The sequence below is a fragment of the Lepisosteus platostomus genome, chromosome 2 (genome assembly GCF_059453375.1).
Source record: "Lepisosteus platostomus isolate fLepPlt1 chromosome 2, fLepPlt1.hap1, whole genome shotgun sequence".
Lineage (NCBI taxonomy): Eukaryota > Metazoa > Chordata > Actinopteri > Semionotiformes > Lepisosteidae > Lepisosteus > Lepisosteus platostomus.
The window spans coordinates 3,330,931-3,346,641 of NC_142612.1; the positions used below are offsets into that span (position 1 = coordinate 3,330,931).

The following is a 15,711-nucleotide window of genomic DNA, read 5'->3' on the forward strand; positions in this document are numbered from 1 at the left end:
ATTTCAATGCCCTTTAAATACCAGCAGGCTGCTGGTGAACCTGATTTGGTTAAACTCTGTACATACTGAGGAAGACAGACACCACTTGTTTAGAGTGTTTACAGAGAAATTGTGTGACATTTTGGAACAACTGGAAAGCAGGGGTCAAGCTTTATCAAAAATGCTACTGGAATCTGTATGTTTAAAGTTAATCCTGAATACATATTGGCCCTGAAATACTGCCTATGCTCAGGAAGCGTCGTTAAAACTGACATTCATGATAACAGAGAAAGTCTGAAGCAGATACTGAGTTATAAATGTATTTAATTTATCTAACAGTCTAAACTTATTTCAAAGGTCATGTTACATCATAGGGCAATACGGACGTTTAGAGAGTTCAAACCTCTTTCAAGTCCCATTTTGGGGGTGTTAGCCCCAAATCTGGCCAGATTTCCCTCTGGACTTTACTCCTAATAATCCCCATCTCTGAACTGGCTTCATCACTCTGCTCTCCTCCCCACTGAGAGCTGGTGTGTGGGGAGAGGACTGGAGCTTCATCCAGGTGGGGCTGCACACTGGTGGTGGTGGAGGGGATCCCCATTACCTGTAAAGCGCTTGAGTGGGGTGTCCAGAAAGGCTCTATATAAGTGTAAGCAACCATTATTATTTGCAGCTCTGGGCACATGGGAGAAAGGCATCTTACCTGAGATTGTCACCAGGACATTAAGGCCTTCAAGCACGTCCATCTGTTGGAAGCGCCTGCGGCCGATCAGGGGGTACACCTTCCCCTGACCGCTCCTGTCCAGCAGCATCAGGCCACTCTCAGTGCCCACTAACAAATTGACCCCTGCAGACAGCAAATGCATGGTTACCCCTTAGCGGTTCGACAGCTCCTCCCGCTCTGTGCAACTCCTCTCTCACTCGTTTCAGAACAACGTTTTAAAGAAAGCTTTCATTAAAACCTCACACACAAAAATACGCTTCCCCGTCCAACGTTCGCCCTTATTCACAACGGTTAAGGAAATGTAAACCAGTAAGGACCCTTCTGCCCAAAACTCGTACTGAATGTTGTTCCAGCTGTTTTTTTTTTATTGATCCAGTGTTTTACATCCCTCACGTTACATTCAGTGTAACGCAACACCGCACTAAGAAAACTGTTTCCCTTTAGTGACTTGTAGCGTGTGCCAGCAGGAGGCTGAGAGGGAGCAGGGGCAACAGAACAACAGAGCAGAAAAATGATCAGTAAAAAAAGCTCTGTTGGTTCCCGATAACTTCAGGTGCGAGATGTGACTATTCCATATCAATGCACAAAATCACTCTCCTGCAGGCTTTATTTTCTGAATGTGTGCTCCATGTACTTGCTGCCCCCTAGTGGAAGCATTGGGAAACCTCATGGGTGTCGCGAGAGATCACAGTTCACTGGAACCTCTCCCTTGACAATAACTTGGGAAACGTTTTCATGAGATCAAAAGATGCACCTCTGCCAACCCGCACTCATCTGCAGAGAGAGCACCGCACCCAAGCCAACGTCACAGCCCCCAGCGGAAAAAAAGTGAACTTTTTCTCCATCCCCTGGAAAACACATTCTACCTGTTTCTTAGCCACCCAAAACGACTTGAGGATACAGCCCGTCAGCTGTGACAGCTGGTGTATCTCATGTACACTGCTGCTGCTCCTATTGTGCACTACATCGTTGGCGCACACACTATTGCCAGTTTTATGTTCTTGTCTCCAGCAATGCGTGATGTCAAATTAAGCCCTTCAGTGTACACGGGTACACGTGACGAGCCTCAAGCCTGAACTTGAAACCCAAAGAGAACTACTGTAGTTTGTTTCTTAGCTATTTTTTACTTCATTTACACAGAATTACTTGCTCATCATACACGCGTGTCTCTTGGTTAAGGGGTTCACGTTGTGTTAAATGTATTTTGTATTGTCTTGTGTCTTTTACCGGCCTGCAAGGCACGTGTCCGACCTGGGACAACAGAGTGAGCAAAGCTTGGACCACGTACCCCACAACGCGGCGCACAGGATCTCCGAGTTGAACCTCTTCTTATACTTCCGGATCTCTGGGGTGTCGCTTTGGGGCCGCGTGTTGGTGGGGTTCACGTTCACCACCGAGCCCTTCCGGGTGGGGTCCTGCCTCAGGGCCTCCGATCTCAGGGCTTCGCTGCTGTAGCCTGCTGAAAGGGGAGCTGGCGTTTCCCTGGGGCTGTGGTCGTCTCTCGCAAGAGTAGAGGCGCCATCACCCCCAGAACACACACGCTGCTGTAAAAGCCCCCCCCCGGTTTTGAAACTTCACGGTACCCAGTGGTGCACGGCTGACATTAAAACATTTTCTGTGTGGTAATTAAGGCTGGTTGAAGGAGATAAAGGAGAGGCTGGCATTAACTGTTCCTACATTCATTTGGACCTGGGAACCGACCGCAGCTTTCACTTTCCGCACTCGCACTGACCAGCTCTGAGGACAGCGAGCACAGGCATACAGGAACAGCGGCTGCATTTTTAATACCCCTCGGTGTAACAAGCACACACATCCAGCTGCGATTTCAAACCGGACTCTTGTGCCTTTCAGAAAGTGCTGATCTTTCGGGGACCCCTGTAAAGGAGTTACAGTGTAAAGTCACCGCGCTTCACCGAAGCGATGGACTAATTATTCCCCTTTCCGACCTGGAAGAGACCCTTACTGGCGTGCAAGGTGGCGATGCAGGGCAGGGCCGGTCCTGCACCGCAGGGCCCAGGTGAGGCGGGGTGCTGGCCTGGGGACGTGCTTACCCACAGCCGGAACGGTGGTCCCGCTGGACGGGGAGATCTGCAGCAGCCGCGGGTCAATGAAAGGCGTGAAGGAAGAGGAGGATTTGTGTTTCTGCAGTGTATTACTGGCAGACTGCGTCTGGAACACAGAGGTCAGCGGATGAAGGCCTGGGAAAGCACCAGCCTCAGGCAGCGGCGATGTGAATGGAGCACACAGAAGGCTGAACCCCCAGCGTTAAGAGGCTGAGCCCCAGCGTTAAGAGGCTAGTGCATTTGCAGTGCCTGAAACATGGTCTACACAGGACAGCTTAAGGGTAAAAAAAAAAGCAAGGACTTTTTTTTAAAGGTGTGATTATGGACAGAGCTCAGCCCCCTATAATCTGGTTAGACTGGACATCTGCTAAAATGACAAAAAACCTACACTTTCGCAGATTTGGTTTGAAACGCAGCTCGGGTTATTAAAAAATATTTCTTCTCATCTCTCGCATGTAAGCCTGACCATCAAAATAAATATTTAAACCTAACATTTAAATTCTACTCACTATAAGAACTGGATGATCATGTTTTTTTTTCCCGATATCCCAGATCTTGATCATGCTATTGGACATTTTTTTTTTAATTTGGACATATTTAACACTGGCTGCACGTCTTCAGACTAAAAATCCACACAGGCCGATAAAGGACTGGAGCTGAACTACTTTTCCTGGTTGTAATATTTGCATAGTTCCCACTGATTGCTAAAAAACAATTATAGGAATGACCTCTATGGAAAACATTCCTTCAGAACCTCAAAGGGCAGATATAGACTATATATACACGATCTTAAAACGATCACGTCTGTACCACAAAATAGTCAGTAAACAGGTGTAAATTAATCAAAATCTAATGTGGTCAGTGGGAACTGACAGATGTCCCTATGCAGCCTGCTACAGAACAGTAAAGAGACGTGATAAGGTATATTTTGACCAAAATAGCAATCAATATCAATAGTAATAGCAATAGTATCAATCAGCAATTTATCCACGCATTTAACATTTCAAGAGGAATTTGTTTCCTCTGATGCGGAAATAAATCTAAACAGTGCATGGAGGCCACTCTCATATCTGTGATACCAGCTTGGCACCAGCCACAGCAAAACCCAGACGTCTGCAGCATTGCCAGTGGAGTGGACAGGTGTGCTGGACACAAGGGTAAGGCCAGCCAGCACTGCAGAACAGACTCAGAAAAACCAGACTCGCACAGACTGCTCCCGTGCAGGGCTGACTGTTGGATTCCCAGGCAGATGATGAGAGTGGTGCACCATCCACACTGCTCAGACCACGGGACAGCCAGGCTTAGCTTTTCTTCTCTAACGAGCTACAGCCCTCATTACTGGGAGCTTGAAGCCTGTCGATTGGTCCAGTGAAGCTGCTCCCCCACCCCGCCTTCCCGCAACCCCTCAAAACAAAGCAGACTTGTGAAGAAAAAGGGCAGGGGTTTTGGAGAAGCACGCAATGAGGTAGTTAAACAACAAACCACAAGGACGACCACAAGAACCACAGACATAAAAGACAGAACAGGGTGGGGAAAACAAAACAGACGGAACGGTCATGAGAAACTAAAATAGAAGGGACGATTGGGGGGAAAAAACTTGCCAGTTTAGCATGAGCAAAACATTATGGTTACATTCTATCAAATGGGATGACGCCTGCCTGCAGAGTTCTATACTAACTTTTTGGAACTAAAATGCCTAAAAGCCCATTTCACACAGGTGAGTCACAACCGCGTGGCCTGGCACAGAGCCGGTGCGAGGCGGCTTGCAGACAGCCCAGAGGTGCCACAGCCGTCCCAGCGGAGGGCTGCCCTGCTTCAGAAGCAGTGTGGTTTAAGGAAGACGTCAACATGTCAACCCGTGGCTCTGCAGGAATGGGTGCCGCTTTCAAGTCAGTATTCTTTCAAAGTCAGTGCGGTGCGAGGCTGGAGGGCGCAAGCAGTGGGAGTCGTAACGTTGAGGGCTGGACAGGAAGCGAGACGCGGCCACAGGGCCAATGCTTTTTGTGAGGACGGATGACAAGCTGCACGAGCGTCTCTGCGGCTGTGCAAAAGACGCAGGTTTGGGGCCGATGGCAATAGCTCCGAAACGCGCGGCATCATCGCGAGCTACGGAAAATGTTCGTGTCCACCTTTTTGTCAAAGGTCCCAGAATAACAAGACTACAAAGAGATCAGCTGATCATCAATTTGCAATCTAGCCACAACTAGACTAGGCTTTCAGTACCTTGATCGCGATGCCACTCTGCAGCAGAGCTCAGAGCTCAAGACATTCAAGCCTCCGTCCCTTCAGTTCCAAGTACAGGTGTTCGCAAGAGTGGGGTGTCTCCTGCTAGGAGTTTTGTTGAAATGGAGAGCCCTGACACCCCTTTAACAGCACTGACTTCTGCCAGTTCGAAACTGCAATCCCTAGGCCCATCTTGGAGACGATTAGAAGAACGATTTAGAAACCCAGCACATATATATACGTGCACATATGCTCCTTAATGAAAGAAAAAAGCATAAATGTCACGCGGATCCATGTCGTGCTGTAGACGTAAAATGGAATCTTTGGTATTTAACTATTCAACAAAATCGTTTTAAGCTGGAAGCAGTTTTAGGAATCTGTTGAGATGTTACAAGCTTCGTAAAGGCGAAAACAATTCTCTCTTAGTTCACAACTTAACAATGAGGAGTAAAGAGTCGGTGCCTTGCTCAGTCAGACGCACAAGTGACAGTCCATGTCCAAAAGCTGTCTTTAGAATCTCATCGATCGCACTGATCTCATCAGGAGCCGGAGCTTCCGCCTGGACGAAGGGCACCGGCCTGCAGCTGTCTTTGCCACGGAGCAGAAACAAGCTTCAAAGGCCCCTGCTGCCTCGCAGGCTGCGAGAGGCGAGGGGCAGCTGGAAGCGAGCTCGCGGTGAAACCTGGTGAAAACTGGCAAGTCGGGGGGGTGGGGGGGTGGAGGGGGCACTACCGCGCTCTAGCGTCGCCCCGCTCACTCGGCAGGGGGGCGGCCGAGTCGCACCGGGGGGGGGGGGGGGGGGGGGGCGGGAGGCGCGGCGGCGCTTTCGACAGAGGAGCGAGGAGCCGAGAGAGGAGCAGCCAGAGAGAGCGGCCGGCAGCGGGGGGGACGCGGGACGCGGGACGCGGGACGTACCTCGTGAGCAGCGAGCTTGTCCAGGGGAGTCTGGGGGGACATGGAGGGTGTCGGCTGGCTGGAGGATGGGGAGGAGGTGGAAGAGGAGGAATGGCTTTGCTGTATGAGATCTGGCAAGAGGTGAATGCGACCGGCAAAGCCATTGCTCTCCTGATGACTGGGGTGCTTTTTGTCACCTGCGCTCTGCAAGCAGAAACAGGCACACTTGGTCTGGCTCATGGGCTGCGGAAACTAGTCTACTTTGCTGATGCAAAAATAAATCAAAAAGAGAAAGAGGTCAAACGAATCCACATTTGAAAGCCCATCCGGGGATTCTGGATTAACACTTGAAATGGAAATCTAAGAAGTAAATTGATTCTTAAAATGCAGAGAGCTTTGCAAAAAATATATTGGTGCTTTTAGAAAATATATTTCAAGGATGTAATTGCTGTGCTACAGTACGTGCGTCAACAAAGTACTGTTTAGGTTACTTTAGAAGACAATGTACCAAAACAATATATGCTGTCTAGGTCATTAGATTAGCTGAAAGTAACGGATAAGCTTTGAATAACAAATCTAGTGGTGCTTCTTCTTTCTTTTTATGATGTAATCTGTTTTGTCTTAGTGAAAGGGGAAGTTTTAGAAGGGACAAGGCGCTGAGCTTTTTTACAGCGCAACGTCTTATAAAAACCCTGTACTGCTTGTAACAAATTGAGTCTCTGGTTGCACTTTGCGAAGTGGCAACAGGGCTCCCAATATTGCAATATTGAAATAAAGACCTTACTCAGGTGAGAACTCTCTCTTGTGGCTTCCTTGATAGGTACATTTCCACGACACACTAGAACTACTGGAGGCACAGCTGCAACTACAAGGACCAAAGCGATCACTCTTACCTTGACAAAACATGAAAAACATTCCCAAGTAAGGGAGAACAATCTGATACTAGACTGCTACTGTATGTACTTAGGACTGTCCGATACAGCAACCACACAAAAGGAAAATGTAAACTGACATTAGAAAAGAAACAAGTTTATATAAAGAGGATTTATACTGTATATGCAACTCCAGCCGCATTGGTATCTGGATTGGTGTAAATAAACAACTGCACAGAAATGGGCTTATTAATGTGAAATACGACATATAAAAGAGTGCAGCTCCAGAATCGATACTTGAACAGAAGGGAGTTCATATACAAGCAAACCCGTAAAATACAATTAAAGAAGAACCCTGGTATTCAAAAGGGCTCTGCACCTTGCAGTCGTCACGAATGGCGAGACAGCGAATGCAGGACCTAATAGTTTAAGGGACAATAGGGTATGGTTCTGTGGCTCACAAAACAAGCAGTATTTCTGCAGCAATATTTGCTATAATTTGACTATTTCAGAAATAGTGTTAGTATGTAATGTTAATACTCAATGAAAATGAAGACTATAAACTTAAAGCATCATTTTCCCCCTATAATTCAGTTATTGCACGTGCAAACAAATTAGTTACTGTATATTATAGCTTACCGTGTATTAGACTTTTAGTATTGCACATTTTCTTTACTTTGTACAGCGTTTCTAGTACTATTATAAATGCAGTGCCACTGTACTGTAAAGGTTTATTACAGCACAGTAATAAAAGACTCTCCTACACCTGCAGCTTGTCTAGTTCTCTTTCTTATTGTTAATAAGGCACACACCACGATACTTGGTAGCTAAGACTGTAATAATGTAGGGGCCAAGATGGGTTTCATTATGTTTTTTATATCACTGAATAACACTCATGATACAGGCATTACTTTCCTAACCAGTCCACACACAGCGCACATCTAAAGCTTTCCTGACAGAAACTGAATAACTAAAGCGTCACACCCATGATGCACTGCTACGTAAATGTAAAACAAGCCCTGTCTCTTCTACAGAGACAGATGCAGGCTTGGAGAAGCAGAAATGCAGAAAAGGTGGTCATTACTCATTTTATGCAAGCAGGTGAAAAAGTGAATGTAGAACTCACAAATATCAAGGTTTTACTGTACCATACTGTTATAATTAATAATAATAATTGCTTACACTTATATAGTGCTTTTCTGGACACTCCACTCAAAGCGCTTTACAGGTAGTGGGGATCCCCTCCACCACCACCAATGTGCAGCCCCACCTGGATTTATGCATGCATAAGGTTTACTAATAACCCTTTGCTTTCTGGAACAGCCTATGTTTTATTCCTGTCCATTATTCTTTTACAAAACTATATAAAACTAGATCAATACCAACACACCATAAACGTGTCAGCAGAAACAAATACAAAAACAGACATGACATATGGCGTAAGGTGCAACTATTGTAATTAAAGGATTCTGTAAATAACCTTTCAAACAGAAAGGGGATTATAGAGGCACAAGAGGTAATCCTACAATTAAAACTAAACAGGTGCTACAAAAGGAAAAGCACAATGACAGTATTTTTCCAAATGTATTAAGAGTGTACAAGCTTGAACGCAACTATGCATATTTACACAGCTATAACAGTGGATCAGATTATTTGACGGGTGTTAGAATACTTTGGAACACTAACAAATGCAGATAAAACTGAATTAAAAAATGATAGAAACGAGCACTCCAGTAGCTCTAATGTTAAGCACAAAGTGAAAATGTTTCTAAAAAGTTAAGCACAAAGTTCCAATTTAAAAAAAATTGAGGGAACGTGGCCTGGTCCTGAGGACACAGCTATCGGAGCCCCTGACAAGCCCAGTCAGAATTTCACACCGATGATGGAGGACTTTCCAATGCCCAAATTATGATAAGCATACTTTTAAGAGTTGATTTTATTTTGGAGGAATAGGTTTTTAGCACCCCATATAAGGCAAATTCTTGAATTTCTATTTTCCTTAAATCTGTTATTTCAATAACTAGGAAGACTAACAAAAAAAATCCTATATTTTCAGTGTCAGGACAAGGCTATTTTTTTATGAGAACTACCGACAACCTGTGGGAGTTCCGGAGAACTGATATTTGGAATCACAGTAGACTCACAAAACAACACTAAGCTCCCAGAAAGGGGGAACAGACCAATTCTGTATTGGAAAAGTTTGAACTGAGGGAAAGGACGCTGTGATTTGTGTTTTAGAAGAGTGAAGACAGTCCCAAAAACAGCATAGATATAAAGGATGGAGACAGGATTTTATAAGGGGAACCAGAAATATACCAGGTACAATGTCAGATTTAGAGCTAGGGACAATAGCAAGAAGCTAAGAGCATAGACACAGGGCCATGTAGGACACCTGTGAAAATGGAGGCATGACATTAGCTGCATAAGCCATAGACGCACATGTGCAATTACAGGGCCTGATCTATGGATGATCAGGGGCTGTAAAGGTAGGTGACAAAAGTTGAAAGTTGCAGATATGGGTTAAACTGGACTCCAGCTGGAGTATTAAAATAAAAGGTAAGAGGGTGAAACCTTAAATGGAAAAATAGGGACCATAATGCGCTAGAATAGCAAGCAGAGTGCATGGGACACCTGAGCTCATAAATACCCAAAAATCAGAGGTAAGTGATGGAGGCAATAAATAACCCGGGCACACCAATATCTAGAGGCTGAATACATGTCACTGAGGAGACTAGCTGAATGCCCACAGCTTCCACAATACAGCAAACAGGCCTGAGACAGAAGCTGGCCTTAACAGCACGACGCACACGGATACAGCAGGCTGGGACACCTGCGCCTAGGGATGTGACTCACTGAGGAAGACACCCCAGGCTGAGGAATAACGACGGGGCTTTTCTTGGAGGGAAGCAGGAGAAAATTCGGGTGGAAACGGCATGCTGCCAGAAAGCAGAAAGCAGAGGAAACGGCGAGCAGCGAAGCAGCTGGCAGCATTGCGACTGCTACCAAACCAGCTCCTGCTGGAAAACTGCTTGGGTTATTGGAGAGCCATGGCCAGCCCACGACGTGCCGAGGGAATGATGCTGGTCACGGACAGGAAGAGCGGAAAAGTGACGTCAACACTCAGGCAGGTAGCTGCTGGCTTCACACGGCAGTCGGTGAACTGCCTTCAACAATTTACTTTCTCTGCCAGGTAACGAACAGTATGAAAAATTCAGATCAACAAACAGAAGCTGTTACTGAAGTAAATAGCAGACGCATACGAAGGCACTATGACCTAAATCATAAGAAATCTTTGCTTATATGCAAGACTCTTCAGATTTCAGCAGTATCGTCCAAATCGAAAACTTAGGAAACAAAACCCCACCCACAATCCTGAATGTTTAAAAAATTAAGGTAAAAGAACTCGGAAAAACCCCATGAGAAAATGAAAAATCGGATATGTTCATTTGAAAAAAGGCGTAGTGCTGCAGCATCACCTAAATAAAGCCGATAATACAAATAAGCAACTGGCTCCAACATACCATTGCAAGTGAGAGGCAACAGACCAGCTGTTTACAAAGAAAGGGAAAATAAATGCCGTTTAGGAAAGACAACAGAAGCAGCAGCTGACTTTCAGGAACACTTTAAATGAGCCAGGAAACTGTGAGCCACCTGGGATTGAGCAGAGGAGCAACAGGGAAAGGGAAAGGGGTGCCTTTTACCTGCATTTATTCTTATAAGGGCATGACTGAGGGGCTGGTCTTAGTCTCAAAACTTCAGCAACTCCAACGCACCCACTTAAAGCACCATAAACTTGACAGCATCTTACATCTTTTTTCTCTTGCTCCAGTTTTGAAAGTTTCTGAACTGCAAGCGTATGAAAAGAGTGCACTAGTGCTTCACTGCTCTAGCCTAGTCACTGAGCATCACGATGCACAGTAACGCTCAGCACTCCTGGAGCGGAGTAGGGTTATCACACAGCCCCTCCTGAGAGTGCTCATCAGCTCGAACGTGGTGGGAGAGCAGAACAGAAGGCTGGGGCACTAATGCTCAACGAGATCAAAACCTCTTACGAGACTTTTGCTCATAAGTTAATGGTCCAGTAAATGCAGCAAAGCATTTTGGAACATGGGCTTAAATAAACATGTATGTAAAAAACACGCAGAGGTCTAAAGAGACCTGCACAGTTTGCAGCAATTTATAGCAATTCATGAACTTGGTATTATACACGGCTGTTTTGAGCACCAATATGTTCAACAGAAAAACATACATTGAAGAAACGGGCCCTTAGATCAACCACAGTTGTAACACTACTACCGAGGAAGTGGAAGATCCAGTGAACTCTTTAACATTCACTGCTTAGGGGAGTTGAAAAGAGCAAACAATTTTTTAGAGGTTTCCTCATTTTCCTGAGAAAGCAAAAGGAACTAACTAAAGACTCTCAGAATCTTGTCTTTCTTGCTTCCTGTCTTAGTAAACCGAAAAGAAAGTGGAAAAAGAGTGGGTGTGAGAAGCATTTAGTTGTGCAAACAGTTGTGAAACAGTTGCAAACGGGGGAATATCGTCCTCACAAACTAACTCGGCCTGTTTCCTTCGCTGCTCTGTGAGCTGTATCAATGACAGGAAGCATGCACACAATCAAAAGTCAAAAACAAAAGAAAAACAAACGGGATGGGGTCAGTGACTAAATTAAAATGTTCTTAAACACAAACCAAAAGTATACTATACCTGTCTTACAATTAAAGTGCCATCTTTGGAGGGGGTGACTGCAGGATCACTCTCCACTTCATCGTGAACGATCATTGTCTTCACAGATTCTGTCTCTCCGTTACTCAACTTAGAAGATCTGGTGGAAGCAAGCCAGTGGCAGAAGGATTTATGACAAATCACAGAAATGGTGTGAACACAAACAAAAAGTATTCTTCCTACCAGCGATGTAGCTCTTGCTGCATTTATGATTTAACCAGAGGCTATTTTTATATATATATATCAACCATACAGGCTTGAAGCTTTGCTTACCATAATGAGGGGATATTCATGACCAATGTGTAAGTGTTCATTTCACAGCAATTTGTTAAATAAAATGTTTAAACGTATTCTGAAACAGTATGTGATCCTCATTTATGAAGATTATTTTATTAGCACACATCTCTTTGTAAGTGTCTTTTTTATCCTTCACAAACAGCCCATTCCCTAGAAAAGCTCGTTAAATGTACATCTTGATCTCAGACCAAGCCAGTTACATCACTAATAGACCCAAGAGGCTTTGTTTTCCCAGCTCTGACCTATTTTTAAGTAAAAGAAAACAGTCTCCCTTCAATTAGCAAAAATTAAACCGTCCACAGCCCTTGCCTGCACCCTAAACACTGTGCATTAAGTGAAACAGGATTTTTTTAAATGTAACCATATGAATGTTAATTTCCATAAATTTGCATGTCATAAAAACAACATGTTCTCCGTATTAGTTAATTTGCTACGAATATCTGAAGCTTTCTTGCACAACGATCTTCTCAGTTTAAATCCCTCAGTCTCGCTCCATCTGTCCGCTACTTGGCTGAAGCAGCATTGAAAACACAAGCAAAACTGAAGGCGCTTTCCATTTTAAAACGCAAAACGAACTGGGAGGAACTCTTGTCATCTTCATCTAACTCCACCCCTTAACATCACGCTCAAATCTGGCACGCTGTGCCAGCTAGAACCAAGGCCACATGCTCCTCACCCATCGCGGCAGACAAAAGAACATAAAGCTACGTCTTCGGCAATATGTCAGAAGCAGCTGAAAGCTGGGGAGTTCTGAGAATGAATATGTGCCAGATTTCTGTGTGGGAAGCGTTGTGTTTTCAGGTTCCCTCCACCGGTAAGTTAATCAGCTGAAGGAGTGAGGAGAAGGGGCTGGACACACTCAGTGAAGTGGAATCAGGGACCTGGCACATACACGGCTCTGGAGTCCTCAGGGCCCGAGGTGGACTCGTCCGCTCCCTCCTGGTCCAGCTCCTCGTCCTCCTCGTCCGTGGTGCCCGACTCGTCACTGGACGAGGAGTAGTCGGTCACTTTGTGGGGCGGGCGGACGTCCTCCACGGCCCGCAGCTCCTTGGCCAGGGCCGTGAGGTCCTGCGGACGAGGGGAGAGGCATGGGCGGGGCACCCGAGAGGCCGCGCCGCGCGTTTCCGCTGCCGGCCACCCCTGGGCCCCCGCCGGCCCCCGAGACGGGCGTCCCGAGGCGTCACCGCGAGCCAGACCGGGGCCGGCGGAGCTCACGAAGAGGACTGCCCCACCGGGCTGAGAGAGCAGCCGACAGAACTCCCGGACACATTCCGGGACCCGGGGCAGGCAGCGGAAACGGCGGGCGGAGCAGAGTCACCGCAGTGCGGCCGTGCCGTTAATGTCAGGGAAATGGGGATGAATGATGGACTTCATCAAGGTGCAACAGTTATAAACTCTACTGAAGGTCCCAAATCAGAAATAACACCGTGTGCAGTTCTAAGGCTTCAAATCTTTCTGTCCCTCCCCAACTCGTTCACTCGCATCCCCCCCCCCCCCAAAATGGGTGACATCAGACGCAACGAGCAGGCCCCTGTTCCACGACGAGCCACGCGATTTCAGCCACGTTTTTCCATGTGACAGAAGAGAGTACAGTAGGGTCTCGACATCTGTGGCTTTAACACGCGCAGTTTCACCTGTGATGAGGCCTGGCTGACGGTGTCTTGTACAGGAGAAGAGCAGGGCTGGAAGCAGCCGAGCTGAAGGTTAAGTGCCACTGTTGAATTAGCGGCACAACACTCTAGGACTGAGACGAATCTAGCGCGAGAGAGCCTCTCCCTGCCCCCTGCCCTGGTACCCACTACCCAGCACCCCCACCTCAGCGCGCTCCTGTTTCCGCATGGTAGCGAATGCTCCAGGTTCTGTGCCAGTAGTGTGGGCAACGACAGGCTGGAGACGACTGTACAGGCCCTCCGACAGTCCGAGTCAGTGCAGCAGAGAGATCAAGTACGAGCTGGACGCAGAGCATGGATTCATGTTTATTTTAGCTGATTACTTTAAGTTTGTGATCTTTTGATCTTGTTTGCATCTTTTAACTGATCAGTTTAAACCATTATTTAAATTAGCTTAAAGCCAATGCATTAGTATTTTAAATGATCATATAAGGGAGGGTTTAACTTTTTTCTTTTAACCACACATATAGTACTATATACATGCGACTGTATAATACAAGTGGACTTGGTGATTTGTGAATGTGGCCAGCGCTGCTCTGCACTGACCCCCCGTGAATGTCGAGACCCTGCTTTACTTACACACTCTGCAGGAATGCCTGTGATTTCAAAGATGAAGGCTCATCTGCCTCTGTTACCGCAGTTTCAGAAATATCACTTTGTTCATAAAAAAAGCTAATAAAAGTCACAAGCCAGAAACATTTCATGAAAGAGCACTGGACGGTAATAAACTAATTTACAAGTGTGGTAATGCCTCCTCTCTATTGATTGAAATTCCCCTACAGACCTCTTGTAAGTTCGATCGGAAATGCAGGTGTTTCTGCTTAGAACAGTTTGCCCACTAGAGCAATGCCATAAAACCGTAATAACAGACGATTACGATTATATCACCTACTGGCAATGACCGTCATTCAGGAATGAGCCATCCTTTCATTACAGGACTTTACATTTTCAAAGAGGATACTGCATCAGCTAACCTGGCCAATCTAAGATGGGTAGAATGAAACAATGTGAATTTGTGGGTTTGGATCTCATTTCTTTAAAAAAAAAGAAATGGGACAGTTATGCTTGGGGCAGGGTGTAGGAATGGATCCATTTGATACTACAACAGCAAGCCTTCCACCAAAAGCAAAGGGCTCGGGTCTCTCAGATGGGACAGGCAGTAGCAGGCAGTGACTTCATGATTCACATGAATTCAAATGAGATGCAGTTTGATGACAGAGCTTACCACTTCACCCTACAGAATTCACAATCATATGATTAGGCCATTGATGCCACATGGTGATGTTGGCAGCGCAGCCAGCGAAAGAAGAACAAAAAAACGCACAGGTCAGCATATTGGTACATGAATTGCCGCTAAACTTTGTTGCAAACAAGATAGCACTGCTGTTACTGAGCTAGAAACTCTATGCATTTAATATTAGATGCACATTCCCAGCACTGACTGCAATACGGAGTGCAGAAACCATTATACAAAATGACCTCTGAGGCAAAACAGTAAACAGTTACAGGTTGAAGAGTTTGGCACATCACAAAATTGCTCAATGCAGCAGAAGGTGCAAAGTTGACACCTACAGGTTCGTAGAAAATTTGAGGAATTAGGAACTGTTTTAACATCCTTTACAATAGTAATCACTCCAGAAAATAAACACCCAAGTACTTACAGCAGGCCTGCTCGGTCTGAAAACATCTTTCTTCTCTTCAGGCTTTTTTGCAGCATTTTCTTGCCGCTGTGATGGAGAGCCCTCCGATTTTGATGACGCTGAATACAAAGAAGGGCATATAAACATTATAGGTCTTGACAAAAATGCTCAGGGATCACATGTATATACGAACATCCTTTGTGTTGATCTGAAGAACAGTTTTTACAATGCAATGGTTATGACTATACTGCAGAACTACACAATAACCGCCGACAAGGAAGAAATACAACCCAACCTAAGAAACCGCTGACCTGCTTGTCTGTAATAACCAGCACTACGACACTCCCAGCAGTTTAAAAAGAGAGGATTTTATATGATTTTTAAGCTATTGCAGCACAACATGGTCAAAAGCAGATGTAAGTGGCTGCAGTTCGCTTGGCTCAGCATCTAGCCCGAGGATAACGTGCAGGGATGTCAATCAACGGTGCAGGAGATACGTGCTGCAGGCCGTGCAGGGCGCCGGCGTGCCTGTCTCACGGCCACTGGGGTCACTTTAACCGGTGAGCTGTCACAGTGTGCCTTCCTGAGATCGTCCCGGGCCCGATTTAAAGCGCTCTCCAGCGC

At 45.8% G+C, this 15,711-nt stretch overlaps 1 protein-coding gene and 1 long non-coding RNA gene across 15 annotated transcripts in view; both read right to left on the reverse strand.

Annotated features, from left to right (window-relative positions):
- Positions 1-15,711, reverse strand: part of LOC148675710 (mitogen-activated protein kinase kinase kinase kinase 4) — a 100,236-nt gene that overhangs the window by 12,297 nt on the left and 72,228 nt on the right. For 6 of the 14 annotated variants that reach the window (XM_088645984.1, XM_088645994.1, XM_088645941.1 and 3 more), the window contains 7 exons: positions 15,109-15,206; positions 12,670-12,845; positions 11,463-11,580; positions 5,905-6,087; positions 2,755-2,872; positions 1,992-2,162; positions 683-826 (listed from right to left, as the gene is read on the reverse strand). In XM_088645984.1, coding sequence (XP_088502110.1) covers positions 683-826; positions 1,992-2,162; positions 2,755-2,872; positions 5,905-6,087; positions 11,463-11,580; positions 12,670-12,845; positions 15,109-15,206 — 1,008 coding nt within the window. The remainder of the gene's footprint in view (positions 1-682; positions 827-1,991; positions 2,163-2,754; positions 2,873-5,904; positions 6,088-11,462; positions 11,581-12,669; positions 12,846-15,108; positions 15,207-15,711) is intronic. The other 8 variants (XM_088646011.1, XM_088645905.1, XM_088646003.1 and 5 more) reach the window with 6 other exon arrangements.
- Positions 6,470-11,456, reverse strand: LOC148675711 (uncharacterized). The gene is made up of 2 exons (XR_015941268.1): positions 8,365-11,456; positions 6,470-7,954 (listed from the first exon to the last, which is right to left on the reverse strand). It is a non-coding gene; the product is annotated as an uncharacterized LOC148675711 (long non-coding RNA).